Genomic DNA, 16,515 nt, shown 5'->3' on the forward strand with positions numbered 1-16,515 from the left:
AACTAATTTTTTTCTCCAGTGAGCTTACTTTGTTTTAGAATTTGAATATTATTGGCAAAATGTTGCAGTTGCACTTAATTAACTTGACGTTTGAGATCTGGATTTATTGACGTTTTGCTTTGTGTCTTGGCAATTGAGATCAGAGACCTATAATGGTCTGGTATTTTTTTTCGGCAGAAAACGAGTACATTGAAAAATGTGCGCATATCAGCATATTTTTGTGAGTATTAATAAAGAGCAGATGTCGTGCATCTTGGGCGTCAATTTCGACGTCAGTTACTTCTCAAACAGCTAATTCTACATTGGACTGTCCCATGTGACTACTGGGAAGTTCCCATTAGTCGTATGGGGCAATCCATTGTAGGGTTGGCCAGATGAGAAGTAACTGACAATGAAATTGACGCCTAAGTAAGCTTACAAGCGACAGAAATCTAGAGTACCATGTACTGTCGGTAAAGTCATGCACTGACAGGTAGCAACAACATAATGACAATGCAATATTTTATGAAATCTTACTAGAAAATAGATACACATTACATATTATTTGTTCAACAAATATCTCTCACTTACAAAACATTTAACATCTTTCGTTAAGGTGACTGACAATGAGAAAACAAAAACCAATGTAGAACAAGAATGGTTATTACTATTCTTAATTATGTACAATAAATGTTTTTGAGTGGCATGTGGGACCCTTTCGAGAATAATGAAGTCTCGATCTACTTCTCAACTCAAGTGCAGCACTAAGAGGTGTCTGAAGATCCTTACACTGATTCTGGCGCATACCAGTAGCGGTGAACACATAATTTGGTTTCACGGCTCAAGAGAGCATGTTCCAGATACAGACTTAGTACGTTCTCGCTGTTCAGAAATAAGCTAGCGCATAAACATGTAAGTCGCTAGCTTCCAAGTAACTGCATTTTAATGAAATACTTCTTACAGAAGTTGTTCAGACTTGTACGAGCACGAAACACTTTAACAGCCCACTGATGAGTCACGCAATAAACAGGACTCGTTGCTGAGACTGTCATACATCATCGTCCAGTGCTTTCGAGGTATTGTCGTCGTTGGGTGTTCCAACAAAGTTCGGTAGCCCAGACCAACACGGTGCCCGATGTGTAGGGCCACCGGGCAGTGTGAACGAAAATGGCCGGAGTGGTAAGTTTCCGGTTCCCTTGGTAGAACGTCGGCTACGAGGGCGCGGCGTACCCGCGGCGCACCATGGCGACGAAGGCGTCGCCGCAGGGGTACTGCGAGAGGCGCTCGTTGAGCAGCTGCTTCATGACGCGCAGGGTGGTGGGCACGTCCTCCACCTGGGAGGCCCAGCGCGACAGCACGGCCGGCACGTCGTTGCGGCCGCTTTCCACCAGCGTCAGCTCGGTCGCCTCCAGGCTGCAGCGTGGCGGCGCTGCCGCCGTAACAGCCTCCGCAGCCGCATCGCCGGGGGCAGCCGTCGTCGACGAGGCCGACGCCGCCTCCGGGAGCTCCCGGAAGCGAACAGTGGCGTGCACTATGCGGTCGCGGATCGTCGTCTCGAAGTCGCCGTTCGGGCCGATACCATTCACCTGCAAAGCACCCAGTCTCTTCTTAGTTTCCAGTTTATTTCGTTAGACACACTGCTGGCCATTACAATTCAAACCAAAGGTGTTGCACTGGATTCATGTCGGGACTCTGAGGAATCCAGTCCATTTAAGAAATGTTAATATCCACATGCCATTGCACCACAGATGCTGCTTTATGACAGGATGCATTGTTAAGCTGATGCAGCCATCGTTTTCGAACTGTTCCCCTGCTGCACGCGGTACTGTAAAAAGTAGTCACATACTTCCACATTTAGCAGCATTGTTAACTGCACCACTACGTGGTCCGTGCAAAGTCCGAGAGATAGCACCATCGGCGCGTATCAAGGTCATGTTTAGTTAGTAGCATCTTTGGAAAGAAGGCTTCCATCCAGTCACTCACTGATCAGTCTGGCCTGGCAACGGAAGACAGCAAAACAAAAGCTGAAATTTTAAATTTGGCACTTGAGAAATCTTTCACGCAGGAGGATCGTACAAATATACCGCCGTTTGAGTCTCGTACAGATTCCCGTATGGCGGACTTAGTGATAAGACATCCCTGGGGATGTGAAGCAGCTAAATGGGTTGAAAATAAATAAATCGCCAGGTCCTGATGGGATTCCAATCCGGTTTTACAGAGGGTACTCTACTGCATTACATTTATCGCGAATCTCTTGCCCAACGTAAAGTCCCGAGCGACTGGAAAAACGGGCAGGTGACGCCTGTATATAAGAAGGGTAGAAGGACGGATCCTCAAAATTACAGACCAATAACCTTAACATCGGTTTGTTGCAGGATTCTCGAACATATTCTCAGTTCGAATATAATGAATTTCCTTGAGACAGAGAAGTTGCTGTCCATGCATCAGCATGGCTTTAGAAAGCATCGCTCCTGCGAAACGCAACTCACCCTTTTTTCACATGATATATTGCGATGGATGAAGGGTATCAGACGGATGCCATATTCCTTGACTTCCGGAAAGCGTTTGACTTGGCGCCCCACTGCAGACTCCTAACTAAGGTACGAGCATATGGGATTGGCTCCCAAATATGTGAGTGGCTCGAAGACTTCTTAAGCAATAGAACCCAGTACGTTGTCCTCGATGGTGAGTGTTCATCGGAGGTGAGGGTATCACCTGGAGTGCTCCAGGGAAGTGTGGTAGGTCCGCTGTTGTTTTCTATCTACATAAATGATCTTTTGGATAGGGTGCATAGCAATGTGCGGCTGTTTGTTGATGATGCTGTGGTGTACGGGAAGGTGTCGTCGTTGAGTGACTATAGGAGGATACAAGATGACTTGGATAGGATTTGTGATTGATGTAAAGAATGGCAGCTGACACTAAATATAGATAAATGTAAATTAATGCAGATGAATAGGAAAAAAAATCCCGTAATGTTTGAAAACTCCATTAGTAGTGTAGCGCTTGACACAGTCTCGTCATTAAATATTTGGGCGTAACATTGCAGAGCGATATGAAGTGGGACAAGCATGTAATGACAGTTGTGGGGAAGGCGGATAGTCGTCTTCGGTTCATTGGTAGATTTTTGGGAAGATGTGGTTCATCTGTAAAGGAGACCGCTTATACAACACTAATACGGCCTATTCTTGAGTACTGATCGAGCGTTTGGGATCCCTATCAGGTCGTATTGAGGGAGGAAATAGAAGCAATTCAGAGGCGGGCTGCTGGATTTGTTACTGGTAGGTTTGATCATCACGCGAGTGTTACGGAAATGCTTCAGGAACTCGGGTGGGAGTCTCTAGAGGAAAGGAGGCGTTCTTTTCGTGAATCGCTACTGAGGAAATCTAGAGAACCAGCATTTGGGGCTAACTGCAGTACAATTTCACTGCCGCCAACTTACATTTCGCGGAAAGACCACAAAGATAAGATAAGAGAGTTTAGGGCTCGTACAGAGGCATATAGGCAGTCATTTTTCCCTCGTTCTGTTTGGGAGTGGAACAGGGAGAGAAGATGCTAGTTGTGGTATGAGGTACCCTCCGCCACGCACCGTATGGTGGATTGCGGAGTATGTATGTAGATGTAGATGTAGATGTAGATGTAGATGTAGTTGTAGAACGCACTCCAAGTTTCAGCCGTATTGGTCTATTTCTTTGTGTTTGGCATTCGTGTGAATCAAGGAAGTCGAGTGATTGTCAAAAAATGGACGAAAAAGAATTTCGTGTGTGCATTAAACATTGCTTTATGAAAGGCAAAACGCCTCAGGAGACTAAAGAGTAGCTTGATAAACATTGCGGTGACCCTGCACCTTCGATTAGAACAGTTTATAAGTGCAAAATTGTTGAGGCTTTCGTGGCCACTTGTTGACAAACTGCCTACTGGCTTCTGTCTCGGGTTCTTCGGCCGACGTTCATCTACTGATTTTTCTGACGTTTCGCCAGCACGAGTGGCTGGCATTGTCAAAGCTTCACCCTCCATTGCCGGTGGTGAACTGGCCCTTTTCCATCACGACAATGCACCAGCACACACCTCAGCAGTTGTGGTGGCAAAATTAATGGAAATAGGATTCCATCTCGTTTCACTTCCCCCCTTTTCTCTAGACATGACTCCCTGGCCCAGTTCACCACCGGCAATGGAGGGTGAAGCTTTGACAATGCCAGCCACTCGTGCTGGCGAAACGTCAGAAAAATCAGTAGATGAACGTCGCCCGAAGAACCCGAGACAGAAGCCACTAGGCAGTTTGTCAGTTTATAAGTGGTTTCAAATTTTCGGAGTGGTCATATGGCCGCAAGGGGTGCTGAACGTTCTGGACGCCCTGTGAAGGTTACGACTCAAGAAATCATTGATAAAATCCATGATATGGTGATGGATGACAGAAGAGTTAAGGTGCGTGAGATTGCTAGTGCTGTGGGCATCTCGAATGAACGGGTACGTAATATTTTGCATAAACATTTGGACATGAGAAAGCTATCCGCAAGATAGGTTCAGCGATTGCTCACGCTTGACCAAAAACGGAATCCTGTGAAGTGTTACAAGGATGGTTTGAAGCTGTTCAGGAAGAATCCGCAGGACTTTAAGTGTCGTTTCGTCACTGTGGTTGAAACATGGATATATTACATTACTTCTGAGACCAAATAATACTCTAAACAATGGGTTACCAAGGGAGAATCTGCACCAAAAAAGGCGAAAACCATTCCTTCGACCGGAAAGATTATGGCGACTGTCTTTTGGCATTCGCACGGGATAATCCTCATCGGCTATCTGGAAAAGTGTAAAACCATTACAGGTGAATATTATTCATTGTTATTGGGCCATTTGGAAACCGAGCTGCAAGAAAAACGCCGGCGATTGTACCTCAAAAAAGCCCATTTCCATCACGACAATGCACCAGCACACACCTCAGCAGTTGTGGTGGCAAAATTAATGGAAATAGGATTCCATCTCGTTTCACTTCCCCCCTTTTCTCTAGACATGACTCCCTCAGACTATTATTGGTTCCCCAATTTTAAGAAATGGTTGGTGGGACAAAGATTTTACTCAAACGAGTAGGCGATTGCACCAACTAATAGCTATTTTGCAGACTTGGACAATTCCTATTATTCGGAAGGGGTCAACAAATTAGAACAGCGTTGCACGAAGTGTGTAAGTCTGAAAGGACACTATGTCGAAAAAAAGAAAAGGTTTACCCTAAACACGTAAGTAGTTTTTATTTTTGCACGAACTTTTCAAACGCCCGTCGTAAACGCGAAAAACAACCCCCTCCCTCATGCCTCGCCTTGGGTACCCCGCATTTGCTCCTTCTTTCACTCCTAAGACATTATATTACTGTATTCCTGTCTTTGCCTGGAGGGTTATGTACTTCCTTCTTTCGTCGATCAGTCGAAGTACTTCATCTGTTATCCAAGGTTTCTTTAGAATTACCTTCCTTGTAACTATGTTTTGTCTGTCCAGCATGTGTGACTGCGTGTCCACTCCTCTTCAGCTGAACTGCTTTCTTAATTATTTCCGCCCAGCCCAGGTTATTTCTTTGTCACTTGTATCTGAAACTGTGCGACGTAGTATGGTTGGCATTTTATTGTAACTCGTGGATTCTATTCGCAGAGCATGAAATTTCTGATGCATCGGAAGCCACATATTGAACTGTGATCACAAATCATAAATAATAAGTAGTTTCTCTTTGCATACTATTAAGCTACAGCTGCAGACAAGATAGGCCTTCGGGCGCTATTTCTACTGTCGCTGAATGTGTTTGCAAAGTGACCTCACACAACACTGTGATGTTAGGTGCAAATGATATTCATAAATTATTCATAAATTAAGTCAATGATTAACAAAGCTGAGGAAACACCCCCAAAGAACTACTGGACGCTGTAAGCAGAAAGCAAACAATTATTCACTTCTTGACCACTTTCTTGGTGAAGCATTACTTACTGCTAAATATTCAAATGATAAGTGTTCCAAGCACCTTTTTCAGTTGCTCTAGATTACGTAAGTGTGTTTTTTGTGTGTGACTAGTTCTATTTGACATTACATTACTTGCGTTTCCACTTTATATTCTGTGGCATAAGGTTTAAACTTACTGCATAGTATCAAAGTTCAGAGTGTAGCCATCACTACTTTTCACACCACACACAGCTAAAAACTGTAATGTTTTCTTTTTCAGTGCACTATACAATTTCGGAACTGCGGTCATTACGAGGAGCTGGAAATAGCGTCTTCACATAAATAAAAAATTTTCGGCGATTATACACACATGAAGATATTCGAGACTCCCGGTAGGGAAGCCTGGGTGGCATATTTGACGTACACATAAAAATCTTAACGTACTTCTCATTTATGCTAAGGCACTGTTTTAAGATCTTAAGAATGGCCTAAGTCCCGAAATCGCCATCACATACTGAAAAATGAAGGAAAGATCATCTCCTTCAAAAAATTCATTTTCACTCTGAATGCTAGGCACCTGAAATCAGGCTGTAAATATTTACGACCGCAATTTCACATTTATTAAAATATTTTCTGATAAACCCGGCACTGCCCGGGTATCTATCTTGTCAATTTTCTGTCAGAAACGGAAACAGTAACTGATCCGTGTTCGTGATGTAATATCCAAAACAATTCAGTTCCATGTATTCGTGAAAACACTTTTGAATTTATGAAACTGTTGTACAAAGAAATATGCATAATGTACAAATGCATAAGTACAGCTACATTGCGTGAGTACAACGCGATTTTCGTCTCTATGTCAATACTTCTTCACAGGTCTATAGACAGCAGTTGTTTTCATCTATAGCTGTTTGTACTTAGCACTTGAGACCGCCGGAGTGGCCGTGCGGTTCTAGGCGCTACAGTCTGGAACCGCGAGACCGCTACGGCCGCAGGTTCGAATCCTGCCTCGGGCATGGATGTGTGTGATTTCCTTAGGTTAGTTAGGCTTAAGTAGTTCTAAGTTCTAGGAGACTGATGACCTCAGAAGTTGAGTCCCATAGTGCTCAGAGCCATTTGAACTTAGCAGTTGAAAGCTGTCAAAAGCGATGCCAGATGCCAGGGATTTCCTGAAGTCGACTCGACTGTAGGAGTGTCTTAGTAGTAAAGAATACATGTATTAAAACTTCATGCGTCATGTGGCGTTTTTTCACGCTTCTCAGTGTTTATGATGTCATATCTCGTAAACTATGCGTGGTACAATGAGGTAGACTATTTGTGTAGGTACATTTAGCGCCATATGTGGATACTGTCTGTGAAATACACTCCTGGAAATTGAAATAAGAACACCGTGAATTCATTGTCCCAGGAAGGGAAAACTTTAGTGACACATTCCTGGGGTCAGATACATCACATGATCACACTGACAGAACCACAGGCGCATAGACACAGGCAACAGAGCATGCACAATGTCGGCACTAGTACAGTGTATATCCACCTTTCGCAGCAATGCAGGCTGCTATTCTCCCATGGAGACGATCGTAGAGATGCTGGATGTAGTCCTGTGGAACGGCTTGCCATGCCATTTCCACCTGGCGCCTCAGTTGGACCAGCGTTCGTGCTGGACGTGCAGACCGCGTGAGACGACGCTTCATCCAGTCCCAAACATGCTCAATGGGGGACAGATCCGGAGATCTTGCTGGCCAGGGTAGTTGACTTACACCTTCTAGAGCACGTTGGTTGGCACGGGATACATGCGGACGTGCATTGTCCTGTTGGAACAGCAAGTTCCCTTGCCGGTCTAGGAATGGTAGAACGATGGGTTCGATGACGGTTTGGATGTACCGTGCACTATTCAGTGTCCCCTCGACGATCAACAGTGGTGTACGGCCAGTGTAGGAGATCGCTCCCCACACCATGATGCCGGGTGTTGGCCCTGTGTGCCTCGGTCGTATGCAGTCCTGATTGTGGCGCTCACCTGCATGGCGCCAAACACGCATACGACCATCATTGGCACCAAGGCAGAAGCGACTCTCATCGCTGAAGACGACTCGTCTCCATTCGTCCCTCCATTCACGCCTGTCGCGACACCACTGGAGGCGGGCTGCACGATGTTGGGGCGTGAGTGGAAGACGGCCTAACGGTGTGCGGGACCGTAGCCCAGCTTCATGGAGACGGTTGCGAATGGTCCTCGCCGAAACCCCAGGAGCAACAGTGTCCCTAATTTGCTGGGAAGTGGCGGTGCGGTCCCCTACGGCACTGCGTAGGATCCTACGGTCTTGGCGTGCATCCGTGCGTCGCTGCGGTCCGGTCCCAGGTCGACGGGCACGTGCACCTTCCGCGACCACTGGCGACAACATCGATGTACTGTGGGGACCTCACGCCCCACGCGTTGAGCAATTCGGCGATACGTCCACCCGGCCTCCCGCATGCCCACTATACGCCCTCGCTCAAAGTCCGTCAACTGCACATACGGTTCACGTCCACGCTGTCGCGGCATGCTACCAGTGTTAAAGACTGCGATGGAGCTCCGTATGCCACGGCAAACTGGCTGACACTGACGGCGGCGGTGCACAAATGCTGCGCAGCTAGCGCTATTCGACGGCCAACACCGCGGTTCCTGGTGCGTCCGCTGTGCCGTGCATGTGATCATTGCTTGTACAGCCCTCTCGCAGTGTCCGGAGCAAGTATGGTGGGTCTGACACACCGGTGTCAATGTGTTCTTTTTTCCATTTCCAGGAGTGTATATTGCAAATAGAAGTAGTGGCAAAGAAGTAATAAATTTAAACGTCATGCATGATGCAGAAGTTTTTCACGCATTTACTGTTTATGATATCTCCGGAGCCATGAGATGTAGGTGATTTTTTCAACGACAGCGATTGTTGCCTTACAATAAGGGATAGGTGTATCTAGTATGGTTGAAATCGGTCCAGTGGTTTAGAAGGACATTGAAACGCACGCACACACACAGACACACACACACACACACACACACACACACACACACACACACACACACACACACACACAATTTTTTTAATAATATGTAAGGATTTCAGGCTATTAAGAAATAGTGAGATGTATTTCTTGGAAAAACTGAACGTTTCATTCCTATTTGCGGAGGACGTTTTGAAGGGGGTTCAGCTTCTAAGAAGTTCCGATTCACACCGTTGCTTGGTAACGACTGTAACAATATTTCATTTCCGTGTTCTCCCGCACAGAACTGTGATGCCACATGTTTTCAAAAGTCGAGCGACATGTTACATTACGACGCCGAGATATGGGAACGAAATGTTGCTGCACTCAGGATCGAACCAGGGTTTGAATCGGACTTTTATAGAAGATACAACAGTGACCAATAGCCTTTGCATCTCCCTCGTTCTAGATGTCCATAGAAGCGCATGAAACGTTGGGTTTCTACAAGAGATTCGTTCTACCAGGGCGTAATAGCTTGGAGAATTTAATAAGTTACACAACGAAGGCCTTCGCGAACGGATCTCTTAGCTGCTGGTAAATTTTCCGGGTTGTGTGGTAGTGGTCCATTCCTACCGTTTCGTCCAGAGCTGGGGAGGGCTTCTTCAGAAATGGTCGTAATATCATTGAGTAGTAGATAAGACACCGGAACCACGAGCCCAGCGCAGCCCTGAACGATACGTTAGGAACGGAAAAGTTACATGGACCACAACCATATAACTCAGAAGATTTACCAGCAGCTATTTTTATGTTTTCTAGTTTAAGACACAAAGGAATTAGATATTAACTGCCAGTGTGCAATGATTTAACTCATAGGGAAAAGTTAAAAATTTGTGCTGGACCGGGATTCGAACCCAGGTCTCCTTCCTATTATGCAGATGTGTTGACCACTGTGTCATCCAGACACACTGGTCACTGCACCTACACGGACTATCGTAGCATGCCTCCCGACAGACCAGACTCTCAACTTATCCATTCACTACTGATGTAGTGCCTCTCGCGCATTATCTTCATTACTTGTGGCATCGCCGGCCGAGGTGGCCGAGCGGTTCCAGGCGCTACAGTCTGGAACCGCGCGACCGCTAGTGTCGCAGGTTCAAATCCTGCCTCGGGCGTGGATGTGTGTGATGTCCTTAGGTTAGTTAGGTTTAAGTAGTTCTAAGTTCTAGGGGACTGATGACCTCAGAAGTCCCATAGCGCTCAGAGCCATTTGACCCATTTGAAATTGTGGCATCTCGCCGCTTCCTGTAAGAGTTCGAGCTTGGAGCGGAGCTGTACAGAAGGGATCATTATCCGTCCTCACATGAAATATATATGTGTGACAGTTCTTTCGGACATGTTGAAAGGACAGACACCACATATATAATTTTGTGGCTTATTCATCTTCCCATCAGCATGCACTACTTTTTGTACACATCTACATCTACATTTATACTCCGCAAGCCACCCAACGGTGTGTGGCGGGGGGCACTTTACGTGCCACTGTCATTACCACCGTTTCCTGTTCCAGTCGCGTATGGTTCGCGCGAAGAACGACTGCCGGAAAGCCTCCGTGCGCGCTCGAATCTCTCTAATTTTACATTTGTGATCTCCTCGGGAGGTATAAGCAGGGGGAAGCAATATATTCGATACCTCATCCAGAAACGCATCCTCTAGAAACCTGGACAGCAAGCTACACCGCGATGCAGAGCGGCTCTCTTGCAGAGTCTGCCACTTGAGTTTGCTAAACATCTCCGTAACGCCATCACGCTTACCAAATAACCCTGTGACGAAACGCGCCGCTCTTCTTTGGATCTTCTCTATCTCCTCTGTCAACCCGATCTGGTACGGATCCCACACTGATGAGCAATACTCAAGTATAGGTCGAACGAGTGTTTTGTATGCCACCTCCTTTGTTGATGGACTACATTTTCTAAGGACTCTCCCAATGAATCTCAACCTGGCACCCGCCTTACCAACAATTAATTTTATGTCATCATTCCACTTCAGATCGTTCCGTACGCATACTCCCAGATATTTTACAGAAGTAACTGCTACCAGTGTTTGTTCCGCTATCATATAATCATACAATAAAGGATCCTTCTTTCTATGTATTCGCAATACATTACATTTGTCTATGTTAATGGTCAGTTGCCACTCCCTGCACCAAGTGCCTATCCGCTGCAGATCTTCCTGCATGTCGCTGCAACTTTTTAATGCTGCAACTTCTCTGTATACTACAGCATCATCCATCATCCGCGAAAAGCCGCATGGAACTTCCGACACTATCTACTATATATATATATATATATATATATATATATATATATATATATATAGGGTGAAAAGTATTTAAACCGACAAACTCTGCGAGGTTGTAGGGGACATCAAAAAAAATTTTTTTCCCTAATGTCATTTTTTCCAATGAAGAGTATTTAAACCAGTAGAGGAAGGTTTCTCTGGCGGCAAATTAATTAAACCAACAAACACTTTTCCATTTCTTATGACCAAGAGACAACAACTAGGTAGCAGATACGGCCCAATTAAACAGTCTCCAACAACACCGACCGACACATTAACGAAAAATGGCTCTGAGCACTATGGGACTTAACATCTATGGTCACCAGTCCCCTAGAACTTAGAACTACTTAAACCTAACTAACATAAAGACAGCACACATTAACGAAGAACCGCACTTGTTGAGCGTTAGTAACTGCGGCATGTGGGTTATCCTCACTCCGAACATGCGAATTGTGCATGTTGAAGACTCCATCACGCCCGAACGTTGCTTCATCGGTAAACAACACAGAGGATGGAAATGTAGGATGCATATCACACTGTTCCAGGTACCACTGCGAAACCCGTGCTCTGGGTGGATAATCAACTGGTTCCAGGTTTGGACACTCTGTAAGTGAAATGGACGTAACAATTGCTCTCGAAGGACTGTTCTTACATTCGTCTGATTCGTCCCCATGTGACGTGCAATTGCACGTGTGCTGATTGAAGGATCCGGCTCCACATGCTGCAAGACAGCTTCCTCAAATTGCAGTGTTCTTACCGTGCGACGGCATCCCTGTCCAGGTAATCTGCTAAATGGCCTGGTCTCACGCAGACGTTGGTAGACAGCAGCAGATGTCGTATGATGCGGGATACGGCGATTAGGATATTGTTGTTTATAAACCCGCTGTGCAGCTCGTCCGTTGTGGTGCCCTATGTAGTATGCACCAACCATATCAGTGTACTCGCTCCAGGTGTATCGCTCCATTAGTGAACAGAGACAGTGCACTACTAGACTGGTGGACAGCAGTTGCCTACAACTGAAGAGCGTAATACGCCCTCTAACTACTGAAGATCGTAATACGGCCTCTATCAACTGAAGAGCGTAATACGGCCTCCAACGGTTTAAATAATCCTTGTAGGAAAAATTGACATTAGGGAAAAATATTTGTTTTGATGTCCCCTACAGCCTCCCAGAGTTTGTGTTGTGTACATAGTTCCGTGTAGTCAGCGTGTACACAACTTCCCCACTAGAGCACGCCCCGCTAAGCACAACAGCGCAGGCGCAGCGCTCGTCCGTCTCCGCACTACGAGATGGGACTGCCTTAGAGACGGACCAAATTCTGCTTCCGCCGATCTGCTTATTAATATGTAACGCAGCCAATGAGATTGCTGCTAACGTAGAAACTTTTCTCCTCGCGGATCACACTCGCGCAGTGATACCTGAACGCGCGAGGTATTATAGCGAGTGTACAGAGCTCCGATTAGTCAGTCTGCATTGGTCTGCACCAGTCTGCACCAGTCTGTACCAGTCTGCATTTGTCTGTACCAGTCTATAGTCAAGTTTCAGTCTGCGCCTAATAAGATTATCGTATTCCTGTACACAGCCATGAAGAGAAATGTATAGACACTTTGTCAAGTATCAGAGATATGTGAGAATAAGATTAACGTACCAAGACCAAAGGAACTTCAGATTGTCAATTGTAAATAGCATCCAGAATCAAGTTACGTAAGGTTTATGCTTGTTACTATTTTAATAAATGTGTGTGAAAATTAATCAAGTTCTGTTTAAAGTTGGTCACCGTCAATCTGCTACTCTAAGGGTGCAAGTGGCATTTCTATCGTCTGACCTAACCGCAGAAGATAAACACGTCACGATAAGACCACGAGACATATTGCTGACACTCGCCTACTTCGTTAGAGCGACAAGTCAAATAATCTGATGGTGTGTGTACCGAAGGTCTGACAGTACGCACACCACAGTTTGTCGGTTTAAATACTTATATGCTGTGTTCTGTTTGCTAAAAACTCTTCAATCCAGCCACACAGCTGGTCTGATATTTCGTAGGCTCTTACTTTGTTTATGAGGCGACAGTGCGGATCTGTATCGAACGCCTTCCGGAAGTCATGGAAAATGGCACCTACCTGGGAGCCTGTGTCTAATATTTCTTGGGTCTGATGAACAAATAAAGCGAGTTGGGTCTCACACGATCGCTGTTTCCGGAATCCACGTTGATTCCTACAGAGCAGATTCTGGGTTTCCAGAAATGACATGATACGTGAGCAAAAAAGATGTTCTAAAATTCTACAACAGATCGATGTCAGAGATATAGGCCTATAGTTTTGCGCATCTGCTCTACGACCCTTCTTGAAAACTGGATATCAGATAATCGGCAACTCACCGCCAGACATTTCTGAAAGGTCGTGTCAGGTGGATGCAGCTCACCTTGACGTCGTACTGCCCCCAGGTCTCGAAGTCGCCGAGGCGCACGTTGCAGGACATGTCGACGTCGCCGCCGTGCAGGACCTCTGCGGTGACGCGCGAGACGCGCCGCAGCGTGGCGGGCACGCGCAGGCGCACGCCGGAGACGCTCATGCGCGTCGTGACGGTGAAGAAGAGCAGCTTGTCGGACGTCTCCCTGCGCATGTCGGGCATGTCGACCTCGCGCCGCCCCTGGCGCTGCACCTCGGCGTGGTAGTCGAGCAGCGCGTCGAACGCGGCCGCGTAGCCGCTCGTGTCCGCCGGCTCCTCCTCGCTGCTCTCGCTGGCCGACCAGAAGCGCTTCCTCCTGCCCTGCGGCGCCCGCTCTCCTCCCACCGCATCGCCGCTGACCGCTGGGTCGGCAGCGGCAGCGAAGGCAGGCGTGTCTTCAGCTAGTTCCTGCTGCAAACGCTCCACGCTACTCCCCCGTTCATTTTCGTGGGCGAGCTTTAGGTTATACTCGACTGAGTAAACATCTGCTGGAAGTTCATGTTGCAGTCTGTGTGATATCTCGTTTCCCAGTGCAGGGATAAATGTGATCATAAACGCCAAGGATGCCACGATGAAGACTTGTCCGTAGGAGGAGACCCTGAAACACGATAAGACATACCCGTCAGTCCTTTATGGAATTTGTCTCAATGATCACCTCCGCGGATAGACGTGACCGTTTCTGACATCCACATCCACGTCATTACTCTGCTATTCACAATAAAATTCCTGGCAGAAGGTTCAATGAACCACCTTCAAGCTGTCTCTCTACCGCTCCACTCTCGAACGGCACGCGGACAAAACGAGCACATACATTTTTCTGTGCGAGCCCTGATTTCTCTTATTTTATCGTGATGATTATTTCTCTCTATGTAGGTGGGTGCCAGCAGAATATTTTCGCAATCAAATGTTTCAAATGGCTCTGAGCACTATGGGACTCAACTTCTGAAGTCATTAGTCCCCTAGAACTCAGAACTAGTTAAACCTAACTAACCTAAGGACATCACACACATCCATGCCCGAGGCAGGATTCGAACCTGCGACCGTAGCGGTCTCACGGTTCCAGACTGCAGCGCCTAGAACCGCACGGCCACTTCGGCCGGCTTTTCGCAATCGGAGGAGAAAACTGGTGACTGAAATTTCATGAGAAGATCCCGTCGCAACAACAAACGTCTTTGTTTTAATGATTGCCACTCCAATTCACGCATGTCTGTGGCACTATCTCCACTACTTCGTGGTAATACAAAACGAGCTGCCCTCCTTTGTACTTTTTCGAGACCATCCGTCAGTCCCACATGATGCGGATCCCACACCGCACAGCAATACTCCAGAACAGGGCGGACAAGCGTGGTGTAAGCATTCTCTTTAGTAGACCTGTTGCACCTTCTAAGTGTTCTGCGAATTAATCGCAGTCTTTGGTTTGCTCTACCCACAATATTATCTATGTGATCGCTCAAATTTAGGTTATTTGTAACAACCTCAGAGGGTACCGATGATACGAGGGATGTTCAATAAGTAAGGCAACATTTTTCTTTTCTCAACCAGTTTCGGTAGGAAAAATATGGAACTGGTTGTGAGACATCTTTGAATATTCCCGCGTCAGCCCCTATAGTTTCATAAAGTTCCTATAAGTGGCCGCGCTATACGTAACATTCAAAATGGCATCTGTAACGGAGATGCGTTCCACGCAGTTTCTTTTGACGAAAAACCAGAGCATCGCAGATATTCATAGGCGCCTGCAGAAGGTCTACGGAGACAGGGCAGTGGACAAAAGCACGATAAGTCGTTGGGCGAGGCGTCTGTCATCATCACAAAAAGGTCGCGCAAACCTATCCGATCTACTGCTTGTGGCCGAGCGGTCTAGGGCGCTGCGGTCATGGACTGTGCGGCTGGTCAAGGCGGAGGTTCGAGTCCTCCCTCGGGCATGGGTGTGTGTGTTTGTCCTTAGGATAATTTAGATTAAGTAGTGTGTAAGCTTAGGGACTGATGACCTTAGCAGTTAAGTCCCATAAGGTTTCACACACATTTGAACATTTGATCTACTGCGTGCCGGCCAGCCGCATACAGCTGTGACTCCTGCAATGTTGGAATGCGGACACTCTAGTTCGAGGTGATCGATGGATCTCAGTCAAACACCTCAGCTCAGCTGGATGGCTCTGTTGGTGGTGCCGACACACTCGTCCACCAGTTGGCGTAATCAAAGGTGTGTGCCCAGTGGGTCCCTCGCCACCCTACAAAAGACCATAAAGAGCAACGAAGGATCATTTGTGCGGAATTGCTTGCGCGTTACGACGGTCACCGTGACAATTATTCGTAGAAAAATCGTCATAGGCCATGCAATATACATTCATCCCTTCTAACCGGGGACAAAAGGGCATTGCATGGAGTGTGCCACACCATCTCTCATCCGAAAAAAAACTTCAAAGCCGCAACCTGAGCCGGTAAAGTGTCGTGAAGATGTTTTTCTGGGACTCTGAAGAGTTATTCTGTTTGATGTTCTCCGTCACAGTACAACGATTAATTCTGAAGTGTATTGTGCTACCCTCAGGAAATGGAAGAAACAACTTCACCTTGTTAGTCGGCACGAAAAAGGAACGAACTGCTACTTCTCGCCGGCCTGAGTGACCGTGCGGTTTTAGGCGCTGCAGTCTGGAACCGAGCGACCGCTACAGTCACAGGTTCGAATCGTGCCTCGGGCATGGATGTGTGTGATGTCCATAGGTTAGTTAGGTTTAATTAGTTCTAAGTTCTAGTTCTAGGCGACTGATGACCTCAGAAGTTAAGTCGCATAGTGCTCAGAGCCGTTTGAAACCCCCCCCCCTTTTTTTTTTTTTTTTTTTTTTTTTTTTTTTTTTTCGTGACAATGCGAAGCCTCGCAG

At 46.6% G+C, this 16,515-nt stretch overlaps 1 protein-coding gene across 1 annotated transcript in view; it reads right to left on the reverse strand.

The window, feature by feature from the left end:
• Positions 1-484: 484 nt before the first annotated feature.
• The window catches only part of LOC124596273, a 28,708-nt gene continuing 12,677 nt past the window's right edge, over positions 485-16,515 (reverse strand). The window contains exons 2-3 of the mRNA XM_047135352.1: positions 13,613-14,237; positions 485-1,565 (exon numbers count right to left, since the gene is read on the reverse strand). Coding sequence (XP_046991308.1) covers positions 1,191-1,565; positions 13,613-14,237 — 1,000 coding nt within the window. The 3' untranslated portion in view covers positions 485-1,190. The remainder of the gene's footprint in view (positions 1,566-13,612; positions 14,238-16,515) is intronic.

This window comes from Schistocerca americana, chromosome 2, assembly GCF_021461395.2.
Source record: "Schistocerca americana isolate TAMUIC-IGC-003095 chromosome 2, iqSchAmer2.1, whole genome shotgun sequence".
Lineage (NCBI taxonomy): Eukaryota > Metazoa > Arthropoda > Insecta > Orthoptera > Acrididae > Schistocerca > Schistocerca americana.